General features: G+C 36.0%; 1 protein-coding gene across 4 annotated transcripts in view; it reads left to right on the forward strand.

Moving 5' to 3' along the window:
* The window catches only part of CDC27 (cell division cycle 27), a 46,156-nt gene extending 34,294 nt beyond the window's left edge, over positions 1-11,862 (forward strand). For all 4 annotated transcript variants that reach the window (XM_058179662.1, XM_058179663.1, XM_058179665.1 and 1 more), the window contains exons 15-19: positions 2,761-2,878; positions 2,977-3,105; positions 4,381-4,455; positions 8,382-8,562; positions 10,520-11,862. In XM_058179662.1, the coding sequence (XP_058035645.1) occupies positions 2,761-2,878; positions 2,977-3,105; positions 4,381-4,455; positions 8,382-8,562; positions 10,520-10,602 (586 nt within the window). In that variant the 3' untranslated portion in view covers positions 10,603-11,862. The remainder of the gene's footprint in view (positions 1-2,760; positions 2,879-2,976; positions 3,106-4,380; positions 4,456-8,381; positions 8,563-10,519) is intronic.
* The last annotated feature ends 6,571 nt before the right edge of the window (positions 11,863-18,433 follow it).

Here is an 18,433-nt window from a genome sequence, read left to right on the forward strand (position 1 = left end):
CCCTCCCTCTTATACCTCAATAAACAGGGAAGAATTTGCCTGAGTCTTTTCCAAATATTATCTAATTTTTCCAGAATTTAAGCAGTGTTTCAATCATCTTTGTTTATATAACAGTCTTTGGCCATTTCCTTCAAGGACATCTCCTAGATTTTTAAGCAGTAGAATTCTAAGATACCTTAAGATGGTGTTTGTTTTTCTAGCTTGTGGTCAGTAAGGATATCTAGATCCTTTCCACATGTATTATTGTTCTCCTATCCTGTATTTGTGCCTCTCAGTTTTCCAATCCAGATGTAGAACTTCCTTTAAATTCTTCTATTAATTTTAGTGCGCTACTCAAGATTGTCTAGATTTTCTTTAATATACTTCCTTTTATACTTTGGAAGTATTGCATACACTTCCCAGTTTTGTGTTATTTGTAAATGTGATAAATCTCCTTTCAACATCTTCATCCAAATAATTGTGTTATCTGCCCCATATTTTACAATCTTATTAAGATATATCTACATCTGCAAAATTCCTTTTTTGAATACAATTTTATTAAGTTTCATAATAAAATAAAATACAGAAAAACAAAAATTAGAAAACTAAGACAAAGAGAAAAGTGCAGAGAAAGAGAAAAAGTGAGGACTTCACATTTTTTCAGTGCAGTAAAACATGTATACACACAAAAAGGTTGCCCTCAATCTTTTGCTTTACATTTCACATTTCAGGTCATTTCTATAATAACAAATCTTTTTAAACATCAAAACCTAAAATCAAATTTTCATTTTTTTTTCAGTTTCAAGCAAAAAGTCCAGAAGCAGTTTCCAAGTAGAAACAAAATTCTAATGAACTCTAAATTCTCTTTAATTAAAACAGTTTTGCCATCTTTACTAATTCCATCACCATTACCATTCAGTCTTCCATTGTAGGAATTAATGTGTCTTTTCATCTTTATGCATATAAGATTCCTGCTGCTGTCAACATAAACATTACCTTTTTGATTATAAGGCATGCAGTCCCTCCTAATTTTATTTTTTCTAATTAAAAAATTAAAGAAAGTTTGGTGTTATGTATACTGTGACAATATTACTGTATAAATAAGAAAAAGTAAATTGAGATGAGGAGAAAAAGTATCCTGAAGTCTAGAAAATTATAGGTCTCTGTGATACTTGTATTTTTCACTTGATGTATTGGTTCTATGGATATATTAGTAATGTTTTTAATATATCTTTCATGTATCACTACTTATCTGCATAGAGTTTGGATTACATTCTTGGTTTGTATTTAAATTTTTGCCTTGACAATTTATCTTTCATGAAATTGATGTTTTGTAATTAACCATATCTATCATAGTGGACATTTTGTGAAATAAGTCATTAAGCTTTCCTAAATGTTAAAATATGTCAATTTGTCTAGAAAGCTGAGTGTTTCTCTTTGATCTTCAGTAGTAATATTATATAAATTGTTGGTTTTTGTTGTTGTTTGTTTTTCTAGCTTGTGGTCAGTAAGGATATCTAGATCCTTTCCACATGTATTATTGTTCTCCTATCCTGTATTTGTGCCTCTCAGTTTTCCAATCCAGATGTAGAACTTCCTTTAAATTCTTCTATTAATTTTAGTGCTACTCAAGATTGTCTAGATTTTCTTTAATATACTTCCTTTTATACTTTGGAAGTATTGCATACACTTCCCAGTTTTGTGTTATTTGTAAATGTGATAAATCTCCTTTCAACATCTTCATCCAAATAATTGTGTTATCTGCCCCATATTTTACAATCTTATTAAGATATATCTACATCTGCAAAATTCCTTTTTTGAATACAATTTTATTAAGTTTCATAATAAAATAAAATACAGAAAAACAAAAATTAGAAAACTAAGACAAAGAGAAAAGTGCAGAGAAAGAGAAAAAGTGAGGACTTCACATTTTTTCAGTGCAGTAAAACATGTATACACACAAAAAGGTTGCCCTCAATCTTTTGCTTTACATTTCACATTTCAGGTCATTTCTATAATAACAAATCTTTTTAAACATCAAAACCTAAAATCAAATTTTCATTTTTTTTTCAGTTTCAAGCAAAAAGTCCAGAAGCAGTTTCCAAGTAGAAACAAAATTCTAATGAACTCTAAATTCTCTTTAATTAAAACAGTTTTGCCATCTTTACTAATTCCATCACCATTACCATTCAGTCTTCCATTGTAGGAATTAATGTGTCTTTTCATCTTTATGCATATAAGATTCCTGCTGCTGTCAACATAAACATTACCTTTTTGATTATAAGGCATGCAGTCCCTCCTAATTTTATTTTTTCTAATTAAAAAATTAAAGAAAGTTTGGTGTTATGTATACTGTGACAATATTACTGTATAAATAAGAAAAAGTAAATTGAGATGAGGAGAAAAAGTATCCTGAAGTCTAGAAAATTATAGGTCTCTGTGATACTTGTATTTTTCACTTGATGTATTGGTTCTATGGATATATTAGTAATGTTTTTAATATATCTTTCATGTATCACTACTTATCTGCATAGAGTTTGGATTACATTCTTGGTTTGTATTTAAATTTTTGCCTTGACAATTTATCTTTCATGAAATTGATGTTTTGTAATTAACCATATCTATCATAGTGGACATTTTGTGAAATAAGTCATTAAGCTTTCCTAAATGTTAAAATATGTCAATTTGTCTAGAAAGCTGAGTGTTTCTCTTTGATCTTCAGTAGTAATATTATATAAATTGTTGGTTTTTGTTGTTGTTTGTTTTTGTTTTCAATGCTAGGTATGGATTGGGGATGATTTACTACAAGCAAGAGAAATTCAGCCTTGCAGAAATGCATTTCCAAAAAGCACTTCAAATTAATCCTCAGAGTTCTGTCTTGTTGTGCCACATTGGAGTTGTAAGTAAATCACATCTAATACAGATTTGATTATAATATGAACGTTGACCAGCATGGGGTTATATATATATAGAAAATGACGTTCTTCTTTTTTTCAGGTTCAGCATGCTCTGAAGAAATCTGAGAAAGCTTTGGATACACTGAACAAAGCCATTAACATTGATCCCAAGAACCCTCTCTGCAAATTCCACAGAGCCTCAGTATTATTTGCAAATGAGAAGTACAAAGTGAGTAATGAATTTGAAAGGAACTATACTTGAATTTTTTTTGGAAAGCAACTGTTTTTTCCTTTGGGAAAACTGAATATTAGCAATATCCATTTAAGCCAATTGTAAAATGCATACAGAACAATCGTAAATATATTTCACATAGTTTAGTAAGATTTATTCCACAGAACATTCTTTGCAGCCTTAGATTTTGAGAACTGTAAGAACACTATTTTTCTGCTGGTGATTCAAAACTGTTCCACTGCTTCAGGAGAGTTACTTGCTCGGTCAAAAGGAATGTTGCTCGATACCATATTGATTTATGGTTAAACATTATTCCTAATTTGAGAAAGGGAATTCTACTATAATGTTCCTAAATGAAAAAGTAGTTTCATAGGAATCATTTTAAATCCCTGCAATCAAAATATAATAAGATAATGATTTTTTTTTATTCTATTAGGATTTTAGTCACCTGACCAAGTATCTGAAACTTTTCCAGCAGTTCATTATTTCTATCTTAGTTATAATCATTATGATTTTCTGTGTTGCCACTTCATTTTTTGAATATTTTTACAACTTCTTCTAGATTTCTCTAAATGATAGAGAAATGGAATATATCTTCTATTCAAGAATTTCCTGAATTCCTTGATCCATTATTATATCTCTGATATTGGAGTGAACAGTAGACTAAACTCTTGGTTTTCTAGGCCCATTGTAACTTTTCAAATTGTACAGGAAGTCTTCACTTAGCAAGTACAATTGGAATGGACAACTCTATCACTAAACACTGCAATTGTTAAGCAAAAAATCACATTACCCTGATGGGCTTAAGATATCATTTTCTCGTTGGTCATTAAGTGAATCATAAAGTGAAACATCACATAACTGTCCCTTATTATTTTAATTCCACATTCCCTATTAACTTTAGATGTCATAAACCAGTTGCAGAGCACCTAAATGGCAATTATACGATTGTGGGATGTGGTGATGGTTGTAAATGTGCGAAGTAAAGTACCTAAATAGCAGTCATGTTTAGTAATGTGTCATAAACATGTGAATTGTCTCAACTCTTTTTTACACCATTGTAAATTCACTAAACAAGGCAGTCAGTAAGCAAAGTCTACTTGTGTACCACAACTAATATATTTGTCAAACAATAACGAAGCATTAGACATGGACATTACAATTGACTTTATTGTATCGAATAGACCTTTTCATTGATTGATTCATTCATTGATACCTATATTTAAATTATATTACCCTTGAAAAAGTTACTGTTTTTTTTCTTCCTTTCAGTATGCTTTGCAAGAACTTGAAGAACTGAAGCAAATTGTTCCCAAAGAGTCTCTTGTTTACTTTTTGATAGGAAAGGTAAAAACAATTTTGAGTATTATTTTCTGAATGATTGCTGTAAAAACATAAAAGATTAATGTTGATAATAATATTATGCAATGTTCACCAAATGTATCATACTATATTGTCCACTGTGGTGAGCAATCAGTTCACCTCCTAGCTTTGAAATCACCTCTCGGTCCCATGTACAGTTGTGGAGAAAGTATGGGAATGGTTCAGCATTTACACTGCCTATCTGATTCTGAAGGCTGATTGTATAGGCTTGTTATGGCATTGCTTTACAAAACAAAAGACTGGGAAGTGAAGTTTATTTGGAAAATTGACACGATTGATTTTTCAGTTGGGATCACATTTTATTTATTTATTTATTTAATTTATTTATTTATAATTACATTTCTATACCGCACCATCTCCTGGAGGACTCAGGGCGGTTTACAGCCAATGTTAAAATACCCACACCAATAGAATAGAATAGAATAGAATAGAATTTTATTGGCCAAGTGTGATTGGACACACAAGGAATTTGTCTTGGTGCATATGCTCTCAGTGTACATAAAAGAAAAGATACGTTCATCAAGGTACAACATTTACAATACAATATAAATATAATAAATAACAATATTTAAAAACAATTAAGAACAAATATTTACTGGCCGAATCACTAAAACGGTCAAAGACCGATTAAAACCCCTTAAAATTTCGCTAAAATATGTCTTAGGCTAGTCCCGCTCAGTGAAATAGTAAAGTCTTCAGTTCACGTTTGAAGGTCCGGAGGTCAGGGAGTTGGCGTAACCCCGGAGATAGCTCGTTCCATAGGGCTGGTGCCGCCACAGAGAAGGCCCTCCCCCTAGGGGCCGCCGACCTACATTGTTTGGTCGACGGCACCCTGAGAAGGTTACCTATTATGTAATTACCCATTACATAATAGGTAATGGGCAATTCTTGAGACAGCCTGATTCCTTCAAGTTGGAAAGACTTGTAAAAACAAACCTTGATGTTTTAAATTGAACCCAAAAATAGACTAGAACACAGTGATGTTATTCAAGGACCTATAGTGAACTATGAAAATAATCTTGAAGAAGAGGAGAAAGAGCCACAATCAAGTCAAGGGACATTGGGACATTTATTAATAAGATAAACCTCAGCCCAGGCAGGAATGGAATTTGAGAAAGTATGTCAGTTTGGACACTCACTAATTCTCTTTAGGATAAAGACAGGAAGGAGAATGGCATATTCAGACTTGCAAGATTCTGTTACTATAACCCTGTGATAAAAATAGTTTTAATATTCATGATTATTCATATACAATGTATGCTAGGTTCTTTCTTATTTTAGTGGGTTGGTGGGGAGTGTAACCTCATCCAGAATTGACTGGTATTGGGTACCAGTGTATATTAGTATTCTTCACTAGATATAGCAATCTCTCTCCATTTTTGGCATGTTTGATTTTTAAAAATATTTTTATTGTTTATAATCTTTGAGGGGAATAAGTGCCATTTGGGGGTATGACAAATATCCTGGTAGATATCTGCCTACAAACTAAGTAAAAACTGCCTACAATGAGCATTATCAGATATATTATTATTATTATTATTATTTATTAGATTTTTATACCACCCTTCTCCCGAAGGACTCAGGGCGGTGTACAGCCAAAATAAAAACAGTAACAAAATACAATTAAAATAAACAATTAAAAAACTTATTATAAAATTGGCCAAAAATTTAAAACATATTAAAATTTAAAACCCAATTAAAATACATCCAAAAATTTAAAATTTAAGCCAACCCCGCGCGAGTAAATAAATATGTCTTCAGCTCGCGGCGAAAGGTCCAAAGGTCGGGCAATTGGCGCAAGCCAGGGGGAAGTTCGTTCCAGAGAGTAGGAGCCCCCACAGAGAAGGCTGTTCCCCTGGGGGCCGCCAGCCGACATTGCTTGGCGGACGGCACCCTGAGAAGTCCCTTTCTGTGTGAGCGTACGGGTCGGTGGGAGGCATGAGGTAACAGCAGGCGGTCCCGTAAGTACCCAGGCCCTAAGCCATGGAGCGCTTTAAAGGTAGTAACCAACACCTTAAAGTGCACCCGAAAGACCACAGGTAGCCAGTGCAGTCTGCGCAGGAATGGTGTTACACGGGCGCCGCGTGTGGCTCCCTCAATAACCCACGCAGCTGCATTCTGGACTAACTGAAGCCTCCAAGTGCACTTCAGGGGGAGCCCCATGTAGAGAGCATTGCAATAATCCAAGCGAGAGGTAACGAGCATGAGTGACCGTGCATAAGGCATCCCGGTTGAGGAAGGGGCGCAACTGGCGAACCAGGCGAACCTGGTGAAAAGCTCTCCTGGAGACGGCCGTCAAATGATCTTCAAACGACAGCCGTCCATCCAGGAGAACACCCAAGTTGCGCACCCTTTCCACTGGGGCCAATGACTCGCCCCCAGCAATCAGCTGCAACTGCAGCTGACTGTACCAGGGTGCCGGCATCCACAGCCACTCCGTCTTGGAGGGATTGAGCTTGAGCCTGTTTCTCCCCATCCAGACCCATACGGCTTCCAAGCACCGGGACAGCACTTCAACAGCTTCGTTGGGGTGGCCTGGGATGGAGAAGTACAGCTGCGTATCATCAGCGTACAGTTGGTATCTCACCCCAAAGCCACTGATGATCTCGCCCAGCGGCTTCATATAGATGTTGAACAGAAGAGGCGAGAGAATCGACCCCTGCGGCACCCCACAAGTGAGGCGCCTCACGGTCGATCTCTGCCCCCCTGTCAACACCATCTGTGACCGGTCAGAGAGATAGGAGGAGAACCACCGATAAACGGTGCCTCCCACTCCCAACCCCTCCAACCGGCAGCAAGATACCATGGTCGATGGTATCAAAAGCCGCTGAGAGATCTAATAGGACCAGGGCAGAGGAACAACCCCTGTCTCTGGCCCTCCAGAGATCATCCACCAACGCGACCAAAGCTGTCTCTGTACTATATCCGGGCCGGAAGCCGGACTGGAACGGGTCTAGATAGACAGTTTCATCCAGGTATTGGGGAAGCTGCCATGCCACTACACTCTCTACAACCTTCGCAACAAAGCGAAGGTTGGAGACTGGACGATAATTTCCCAAAATAGCTGGGTCCAGGGAAGGCTTCTTGAGGAGGGGTCTCACCACCGCCTCTTTCAAGGCGGCAGGAAAGACCCCTTCCTGCAAAGAAGCATTAATGATCCCCCGGAGCCAGCCTCGTGTCACCTCCTGTGTGGCCAGCACCAACCAGGAAGGGCACAGGTCCAGTAAACACGTGGTGGCATGCAGCCTCCCCAACAACCTGTCCACGTCCTCGAGAGCCACAGGGTCAAACTCATCCCAAACAATCTCGACAAGACGCGGCTCCGCCCTCTCACCTGAATCATCCCAATTTTGGTCCAAACCATCCCGGAGCTGAACGATTTTATCGTATAGATAACCACTAAACTCCTCGGCATGTCCCTGTAAGGGGTCATCCTTCACCTCCTGATGAAGGAGAGAGCGGATCACCCGAAACAGGGTGGCCGGGCGATTATCTGCCGACGCAATGAGGGTGGAAACGTAAGAACGCCTCGCCTCCCTCATTGCCACTAAGTAGGTCTTAGAATAAGACCTAACTAGTGTCCAGTCAGCTTCGGAACGGCTGGACCTCCAGGCACTCTCTAGGCGTCTTCGCCGGCGTTTCATCTCCCTCAGCCCCTCGGAAAACCAAGGGGCTGGTTGAGACCTACGCCGGGTCAGAGGCCGCAAAGGCGCGACATGGTCCAAAGCCCCAGGCCATGACTAGTTCTTCAGCCGTGCCGTGGGCCAGATCCTCAGGAAACGGCCCAAGCTCCGTCAGGAACCGCTCAGGGTCCATCAGGCACCTGCGACGGAACCAACGCATATGAAGTAAAAATTCATACCAAGTTAAGTATACCTTTTTTTTTTTAGGTTTATAAAAAGTTGGGGCAGACCCATCTTGCACTGATGAACTTTTCCTGGGCAATGGACTTGGATCCCAAAGGCGCCAACAACCAGATCAAAGAGGCCATTGACAAGCGGTACCTGCCCGATGATGAAGAGCCTGTAACACAAGAAGAACAAATCAGTGAATGCTGTCCATATGAGTCAGGTTGTTTTTTTATATTGGCTGTTTTATTTGTTCTTCTCTTGCGATAAAAAGAGATACCTTCTATTTGGATAATTTAAAAATACTGTCATAGCAACTATCCTGAAGTTTACCACTGCTGCTATTTTATATAGCATAGACCCTAGTCTTGTGCAGGTTTCTTATGGTCACTGTATCTCATGACTTCCTTATTTTTTTTCTAAGTCTGAAAAGAAGTTTTGAACATTAAACGTCCCCATCCTATCTATAGCAGGCAAATTTAATTGAGTATAATAACATCCTTTTTCTTGTTATTCTTCTCTTTTCCACTCTTAATAAAAACAATTGTAAAGTAAAATTTATTTAAGCAAATGATAAAAATGAAAGTTCCTTGAATAAAGCTCAATTCTTGTTGATTTCATGGATGTATCCGTGAAGTCATCTTGGAAATGTTACAGAAACCGTTGCCACTGGAATGAATGTTTTTTTACTTTCCAGTCTAGCCTATAGCTCTGGTGTTTTCTTTGGTCTTCTCTTCATGTATTAACTAGGATCAGCTTTGTTTTTGCTTTTTGAGATCAGTCAGGTTTAGCTGGGTATAGCTATGTAGCTGGGCATGCAAATTATAATACTTTGGACTAGTAAAGCAATCTGATCATTGCTTAATAGGAACCTATCAAATAAGAGCAGCACCAGAGCTGTCTGAAGTATCAATCGCCAAAAGGAACTCCTATCTTAGGTTTTTGCATAAATCTTTACTACATAATACATAATATTCAAGCACAATACCACCAAGTTTGGAAAAGTTAGAACCACTAGTGCTTCTCCTTTAAAAATTGGCATCTTTAAAAATTTAGGGGATGATCATTTAAGATGGAGATATGTAACTTATGTCAATCTGATAGCTACATAAGATTTTGTGTGGCTTGCTGAGGCATTTTGAAAGTGGACTTGGTGAGGATTCACTTGGAAAGAGAGTGGAAGAGTTTAAAAGCATGAGATAGGTACCCTAAGATTTGCAAATATTAAAATACCTTTTTGCTGTTTAAACTCTTGACTTTAAAAATGGAAAATAAAAATAGTTTGCAATGCTTGGCTTTTTTCACTTGGGAGGGATTCTGGTGGTACAAAAGGGATGATGGTAGATCATATGTAACTACCAGACTGTTTTTTTTTTCACTTTATGTAAGAGGTATAGAAAAAAAAAACCTATAGTTGATGGGCTTTCTTCCCCTGGCACATTAAAAGGTCCAGAAAATCAGCTATGAATCCAGAAATACTAATTAGAATTTGGCTTCTCTGGTGGGATGTAATATAATGTCCAGAGTCTTGGTTTAGGGCAAGAAAAGCTTAGAGTAATTCCAATACAAATCTAATGCTACTTTCTAAATGTGCTAGTGTAAAGTTATATTGGGAAGAAACGGAAAAAAGGAAAGGATAAAACTGTAATAAGTTAACCATTCAGGTAGCCTTAAGCAAGCTATTAGCTCACCCACCACAAAGTTCACATTGTGGGGATTATGAATCTAACCAGCTTTAAGGTTGATTGTGTAGTTTATAACAAAAATAGTTTATGGTGAAAATCATTTACAATTCCTGTGCTGCCTAAATGTTAAATGCCTGGTCTAATTACTACATATATCAAAACTATTTGAAAAACTGCATTATAGAATTGGACCTGAAGCTGTCTATGTAGATTGAATTCAAATAGGACCAGCTCACTCAAACACAATTCAGGTTCTAAGATTTTGCACATGATTTTGGGAATTGCATAGTATTTGAGCCTTGAAAGAAAAGAGTACATTTTAAATGCATGATTATATATAATTCTCCAAAAACCGGGTTGGAACAATGTATAAATAAGATATAAAAAATATAATGGAAAATGAGTTTTCCCATCATAGAATGTCATCCTTATAGCTTGTGAAATATGCAAATAATATAAATAAATCTTATTCTTGTGTATTTTTTTTCCCAAAAGTTGGCACAGATGAGTCTCAGACCAGTAGCATGACTGACGCAGATGACACACAGCTCCATGCAGTAGAAAGTGATGAATTTTAACTCCCAAGTGGATTCTGAGTTTGGATGTTTGACTGACTCATTCTATTGGATTCTTCCTTTCCCTTCCTGCCACAGAGCCAGCATTGTTTTAATGCTCCACTGATACCCCAGGCGCATCATTCATCAGATTTTAATTAATTCTGAATTAATGGCAGTGTATTTGGGGTCATTATTTCAGTCTGAATTATTGACTTCATCTTTGTAAACATGATTCTTCAAGGAGGAAATACTTTTTCTAAAATCTCCTTTTTGTTGACAAACCTATCATGGAAGATGAAATTTGCTGTACAGGAACTGGGAATATGGGAAAGTAACTGATGAAGCAGTTACTTACTCTGTCCCCAAAGGAGTCTTAGTTTGGCTCTTTCCAAGAAGCAGAGACCTGCGCTTCTCCATTCCACACTCTTCAGAGATAATTGTGGAAGTACAGGACTGGAATGTGTTGAAGACATTTCTGAATATTATATGAGTGTAAATTAAATGCCCGAAAATATAAATGACCTTAAAATGAATTTTTCTCTTGTGAACGCTTTACAGAAAATATAAAATCCAATGTCCCTCTTTTAGATTTATCAACTTGCCAGAATAGAGACTTCCACAGAATACATTAGTATTCCACCAAGAAGTTAACTTCATCAGGCTAACTTCCAAAGCATCAGTTGTTTGTATTTGTATACCATTCAGCTCAATAACATGATGTTGCTCATCATGTGCTCCTTGCAATTGCACCTGACAGTTCAAAAAAAATAAATCAAAATGCTGTTGCAGTTATTAATTCCTAGAAAAGAAATAAATGTGTAGATTTGCAGTGTTGAAAAATGCAATGAAATAAATTCACAATAACAGAATGCCAAGATGACAATGGAAGCCTTAATCCAATCAAACCTTACAATGGTGGTTCATCCCACAGCAGTGACCCCTTCAAAAATTATTTTGTAAAGTGTTGTCTGAATAACAGATGCAAAAAAATTGTGCAATTATCTGTCTTTTGGGAGGGGGGTGGGTGGGTTAGGGTTTTTTTATCCTGTAAGTTTTGAGTACTTCCTCTATAATGTCTTGTAGGAATATAGACCCCCAGATGGCTATTTCTCTGAGAAAAGAAGCTAGGCTGTATTAACAGAGCCAGTTTTCTCCTCCTTTGTAGCATTCCTGCAACAAAGGTGGTTGGCTTTTGTGCAGTGACCATCAAGAAAGTGTATGATAACCTTACAGTTCTAAAGAGAAAATTATGCACAATAAAATGGTTTAAATTTCATAAAATTGTATTGTGGTAAGTTTTTGAAAATTTTATTTTAGTCTATTTTTATAAGGCCTTCATTAATACATATTAATACAGACACAATTAAATACCAGCTCTTTGGTAGCTAAAATGCAAAAGTCACATGCTAGAAGGGGTAAGAGCAGAGTTGTAGAAAAGTCAGGGCTTCTGCATGTTTTTTTTTAAAGGGGTCAGTACAACTTACCCAAAATCCAGGCTAAGGAAGTTTAATATGCCATCTGAAGAGTGGTAACATGAAAAAGAATGAAAAGACTTGAAAATCAGACAGTGACTATTTCACCTTTCATTCCCTTTGTTAATGCAGCCTACAAAGGCCAATAGAGTCCTAGGCTGCATTAACAGAGGGTTGGAATCAAGATCATGTGAAGCGTTGGTACCATTTTATAATATCTTGGTAAAACTGCACTTGGAATATTGCATTCAGTTTTGGTCACCACAATATAAAAAAAAATGTTGAAACTCTAGAAAAAGTGCAGAAAGAGCAACAAAAGATTATTAGGGGATGAAGCTAAAATATCACAAATTGGTTGCAGAAATTGAGTATGTCTAGTTTAATGAAAAGAAGGACTATGGGGACATGACAGCAGTGTTCCAATAGCTATTCTCCAAAACAATTTAAGACAGGACAAGAAGCGATGGATGGAAACTAATCAAGGAGAGAACCAACTAGGCGAAATTTCCTGACAGAACAACTAATTTATGGAACAACTTGCCTCTAGAAGTTGTGGGTACTCTGACACCGGAAGTTTTTAAGAAGAGATTGTCTGAAATGGTATAGGATTTGCTGATTGAGCAGGAGGTTGTACTAGAAGCCTCCCCTTCCAACACTGTTATTTTGAGAAAAACCTTATATTTGACTGTAATTGTACTTTTATGATTACTGCTTCCCCCTCCAATGGTCGTGTGTTTGCATTCCAGGTGTCCAAAATTTATGACCAGTTCCATGTCCTGCAGTCACATGTCTACAATTTGCAATTTTTTTTGCTGTTTCCAGCAAAAAGATGCCACATAATGTATAAGCGGATGCTATGTAATCTGAAACAAGGCTCTCTTCAGATCCAGCAAATTGTGACAGCCAACCTTTCCTTTTTGATTTCTGATAATGTAGTGGAACTACAATTATAGACTATCCTAGGTGGAATGGATTATCCAAATCCTTTTCAGTCAGGATTCAAAATCAATGATTAGGACAGAAGCTTCCTTCATGGATTACCTGCATTGAGACATAGATTGGGAAATGTATCTTTCCTGGTCGTTTTTGATACTTGTCAGTTAATTCAATAATTATATTTTTCTAGATTGCTGTTGGCTCACTGTAGTTACGTAATCTCTCATATGTTCCTTTACGGTGTTACTATTTTTCCTTTCAATTATGTTCAATTCTTGGAAACTGCCTTGACAAGTCCCTAAGGTTTTCTTGACACATTTTTTAGAAGTGATTTGCTATTGCCTTCTTTCTAGGGCTGAGAGAAACTGACTGAACAAGATCATCTAACTACTTTCATGCCAATTTCTAGCCTGATGTCTTCACCACTACAACATATTGGCATTCCCAGTTAGGTGATAATGGAGGAAATAAAAATCATCCAAATGTTTACTAATTTGGTATATTGCAGGGTTTATCTCTTATTATTTAACATCACCAAGAAGTTGCTGGGATAGGTCATTGGTTTAGAATATGGTAAGATCAATATGCTGATGATATATAATGCCACTGGGGATGGACTCGGAATTTTTACCCATTGTTGCTAGGGCCAGCATGGGAAGAAACAAGAAAAATTGAATCCATGACAGTCAGAGATGCTGTTTTTCAGAAACTGGCATCCAGGGACAACTTTGGATGGGAAGATTTCATTATTTATCTATTTATCAAATTCATACAGTTTTCAACTCGGCAAATGACTCTGGATAGCGAACAGAATAAAAATACAAAATTTTGCAAATAATACAAAAGTTAAAATACAAAGCAGTCGAGAAGCAAATACTAATACAGTAATACACTAATATAGACAAGCACATCCTGCATAGTTGCAGGTCCCAAGCTTATGATTCTTCCATGACATGACATAAAATGCACTCCTTATTTATTTGCATGTGACACAAAAAGTGTGCGTGCATGTGTGTGTGTATTATATATTTTCCTCATTTTGAATCGTGGTTAGCTGTGAATGCCTTTGTCTCCAGAGAAAATGTGAAGTCAAGGCCTGGCTCAAGTGGATGAAAGTTGTGATTCAGGTAAATTTCCATTACAAGCAGAGCCTTCCCTAGGTATAATTCTCTCTCTCTCTTATAGTATTCAGGAAGCTCCAAGGTGTTCTTATTAAAGAATGTGAATTCTCAGAAGTGTAAACAGGAAAGGAGACAGGATCTTGGCTTAAGAAATACGTCATATGATGTTATTGAATTGAAAACTACCCTGTTTCTTTCTAATATCCCCACAGCTCCTGAACTTCAGTTGTGATATGTAATCTTCAATACAGATTTTTACAATTTAAGCTCAATGTTTCAAAAATGGGGAGAGATTTTCTTTTGATAGTTATCAAAAGGGGAATGAAAGCATGTCAATTATGCAAACTAAAATTTTGGAGAACTTGCTGTGCAGGATAGCTTAGTAGAATTTTCTTGTGATCAGAGTCAGAAATCCATGATATTAGATGAAAGGAGAATGTGTACAATTTTACAATATTGTTTTTTTAGCAGTAGAAATCTAGTGACACAATATAGCTAGCATTGGAATAGACACTGATAACCTGAGCAGTTAGGCCATTCACTAACCAGGTTCAACCATAAGCAATAATATAGTTTGTTTGGTTTTGGTTGGATATTGTGTATACTCAGCCAATTGTACTTCATTCAATAATCTACATTTTATGACATCTTGATTCCTTGAATTTTTTAGTTCAAGGAATGTTTTAATGGATGAGAATGTTTCAGTAGTATGTCATATGTAGCTATTCCATTTGTTCTTACTATTAGGTCTAAATGTAGCTATAAGATAGCCCCTGCAGCCACTTTTAAGTGGCTTAGAAGAACATTAAATAGTTAGCTGCTTAGTTGGTTTTGTTTTAAATTATTTTGCAGCCAGGGAAGAGAATGAGATGCTTGTGACATGTTTCTGCCTCAGCCCCACCAATCCCTGACTTCCACTATGCCCAAGCATTTGCTGAAGAGATTGTAAATTAGAAACATCACACCTTTGATATAAATTCTAGGAAATCAAGTCTGTTGAGTTAGCATCACATATATATAAAATGATATATTATTTACATAGAGATTTAGAGATCAGTACATAATGGTTACTTTTACACAAGATAATAAGTATCCTACTCATAATTTATTGTAAATTATGTATGCTATTCATTTGCTACTTCACATTTTGGTATAATAGATATTAGGAAAGTTTTGTTTTCTGAAAACACATAGGGGAATTTGACTTCCTATGTTGTGATGGCTGCGTTTTAGCAGCTTTTCAAAGATGAAGATAGTATTTATACACTACTAACACTTTTGTGACTAACTTTTAACTGAGTGAAACAATGCATCATACAGCAAAACATGTCAAATAAGATAACTAAAATGGAGTAATTTACAGAATGCATCCAAAATCTGGAACTCATGATTCCTATAGAACTGAAATTTGGGGAATTTTATAAAGCATTTTATGACATAATACAAAATATCATAAAAACATTTTTTGTGGTCAACTCCTCACGTGTGATGGTTCTACACAATTCAACATGGGCTTTTTTCAAGGTAAAGATCTCTCTGAATATCTCCCTGAATTTTTGAGAGTTTTTCCAATGAAGGTAATATATTAGAGCAGGGGTCTCCAACCTTGGTCTCTTTAAGATTTGTGGACTTCAACTCCCAGAGTCCCTCAGCCAGCAAAGCTGGCTGAGGAACTCTGGAAGTTGAAGTCCACATGTCTTAAAGGGACCAAGGTGGGAGACCCCTGCATTAGAGTTCTGTCATTGTTGAAGGCATTGAGGAATCTGATAAGAAATATCTATGAAAGAATGACACAGGAGATCATGGGTTCTTACGAAATTCTGATATACTGTGCCTACTGTTGTTGCTGATTATTCAACTCTTCACTAAAAAAAACAAAAACCTCTCCACTACTGATGTGATTACAGAAAAGGAATTTACTTCTACTTTAATATAGTCATATCTTGATTTACTTTTAAACGCTTAGAAGGCACAGTTAATTTTCCTTTTCTTTTCATAACAATTTTGCAAAGTGTGTTAGCTCACAATTGTTCTGCAGGAACAATTATCCTCCAGTTATCATCTGATGAGCTTTATGGCCTGAGGGAAATTGAACTATGGATTCCCACATATAGCAATCTAATTGCTATACCATGCTATCTGTTCATGTCCACACACATAACCAGCATTACTGGATTTTACCATTCCTCATTCTGAAGTGAACAATGTTATTATTGAAGTCAGTGCTATCTAATATCTGCCTATTTTTAGTTTCGTTCCTGGATTATTGGCTTGAAGATTTAAACAAACTAAAGAAACAGCAAATAGAGAGGGGTAATATGTTTAAAGCATTGTTGCATTTGTTGTTTATCTCAGCGGTTATAGGAACATTTCAAAATACATATTAAAATGTTAAGTAGAGAACACAAATATGTATAATTTAATGTTTGTCATTATTGCATGGATTATTATTAGATGAAGAACACCACAAATAAGCTGTTAAATGATATAAGCCTTTTTTTCCTTTTTTTATGCTTTTAATGTAAAAAAGTTTAATAAAGTTTAATAAAAAATAAAAAATAAAAAAAATAAAATGTTAAGTAGCATCAGTCTCAGTATTTATGACTTTGCCTTCCAAATAGACAATCTGTTGTATTTCTCTTCATCATACTCAAAGCATTTGATAGCTCGGGGTGCTGGTTCAAGAAACAATAACTACATATTTCTACTTATATGTGACACTGATCCATCAGTGTATTAAACTTGGATGATGTATTGCCTCTAATAAGAGTCTAGCAAATCAGAATTTAATTCAACACACCACTGTTAAGCAAATCTGGGAGGATATGTGAATCAGGCTACTAATCTGTAAAATAAATTTTAGTTTAATGTGGGAGAAAAAGCTAGTCTTCCTAATATCACCATTTCTGTTCTGTAGTCTCCTTGAGCTTCTGCCAATCTAAATTAGAGATAACCAGCAATTAAAGTGATCTATGGTTATGGAATTTAGGATAATCTTTTTGCATCATGTTTAATAGTATGATTAAACTAGTAAAATAATTGAGAATACATGGAAAGGACCTAGACAATGAGGACCAGCCTATAATGCATCAAGGTGAAATTTTGTCAGTATCGAAATATCTGGAATTCTTTGCTTATATTTAAGGAGTCTTTGTCTCTCATTGTCTTGCCACTTTTGCCTTTTGCCTAGTTGTTTTTGTTTGGGCATATCTGGCAAACCAATCTGGTATGATCCAAAAGAACCAATCTTGTCTCTCTGACCTTTAACAAAAGTAAGTTCCTTCAATGTTATCTTCATCTCCTTAGGGCAGGTACAGTTAATGTGAGCTTTTTGTAATGTGATTATGCATTAAAGAATGGGGATAAGAACGGTGAATTTCCATAATCATCTTGTTTCCCCTTTCCATCCTAACTCTTCTCTAGATGCATTTATTCATTAATTTTTTATCCCACCTTTATTACTTTATAAGTAATACAAGGTGATGAATATAGGTAATATTCCTTCCTCCTCTTTCACCAACAACAACCCTATGCTGTGAGTTGGCCTGAGCAAGGGTGAATGGCCTAAAGTTATCCAGCTGATTTCATGCCTAGAACTCACAAGCCTCCTGGTTTCTAGGCCAGCACTTTAACCACTACACCATAAAAAAGAGTCCAAGAAAATGGCCTTTATTCCCCTTCCAATGACATTCACTAAATGGCTTCTTATAGTCCCTGGAAGGCTAGGCAATTCCAGTTCTTAACAACTTCGGCATTGCCTCCCTGATCTTAAGCATGTGAAACTAGTTTTCAAGTTTTAGGCAAAGAGTTGATCTGATTGGCTCGACTTTGCATATTGTAACCTGGCAGCTTATTTAAGTACCTTTTAATAACCAATTTTAATTTGATGGCATGATGCTAGTAATATGTCTTAACTATTAAATTCTGGCTTTCACACATTGACATTCTCACTTGGTTTGGTTTGTCTCAATCTGTTGTGCAAAATAGATGAACCTACAATATTTTACCAAGTGCATATCCTGTAAAAGTCTGCATCAAAAAATAGGGAGAATAATGCTTTGTTAAAACATTGTTTTTGCAATGTCCTAAAATTTTTAACACATACAAATACACAAATTACTATACATATTATTCAATTGAGATATGGTTTATGGTTTAATGTTAGACTTCCATATTATTTTAATCTACTTACCTATTATATGACAAATGATAATTGGATAATCAAAATGAATTCACGTCCTTTCTCTTGCTAATTTATGGTCCCAATTATTCAGTGAATTAAAATTCTGATATTACTTAACATAAATGAATGGTTGTAACAAA

The sequence above is a fragment of the Ahaetulla prasina genome, chromosome 4 (assembly GCF_028640845.1).
Source record: "Ahaetulla prasina isolate Xishuangbanna chromosome 4, ASM2864084v1, whole genome shotgun sequence".
In the NCBI taxonomy this organism is placed as follows: Eukaryota; Metazoa; Chordata; class Lepidosauria; order Squamata; family Colubridae; genus Ahaetulla; species Ahaetulla prasina.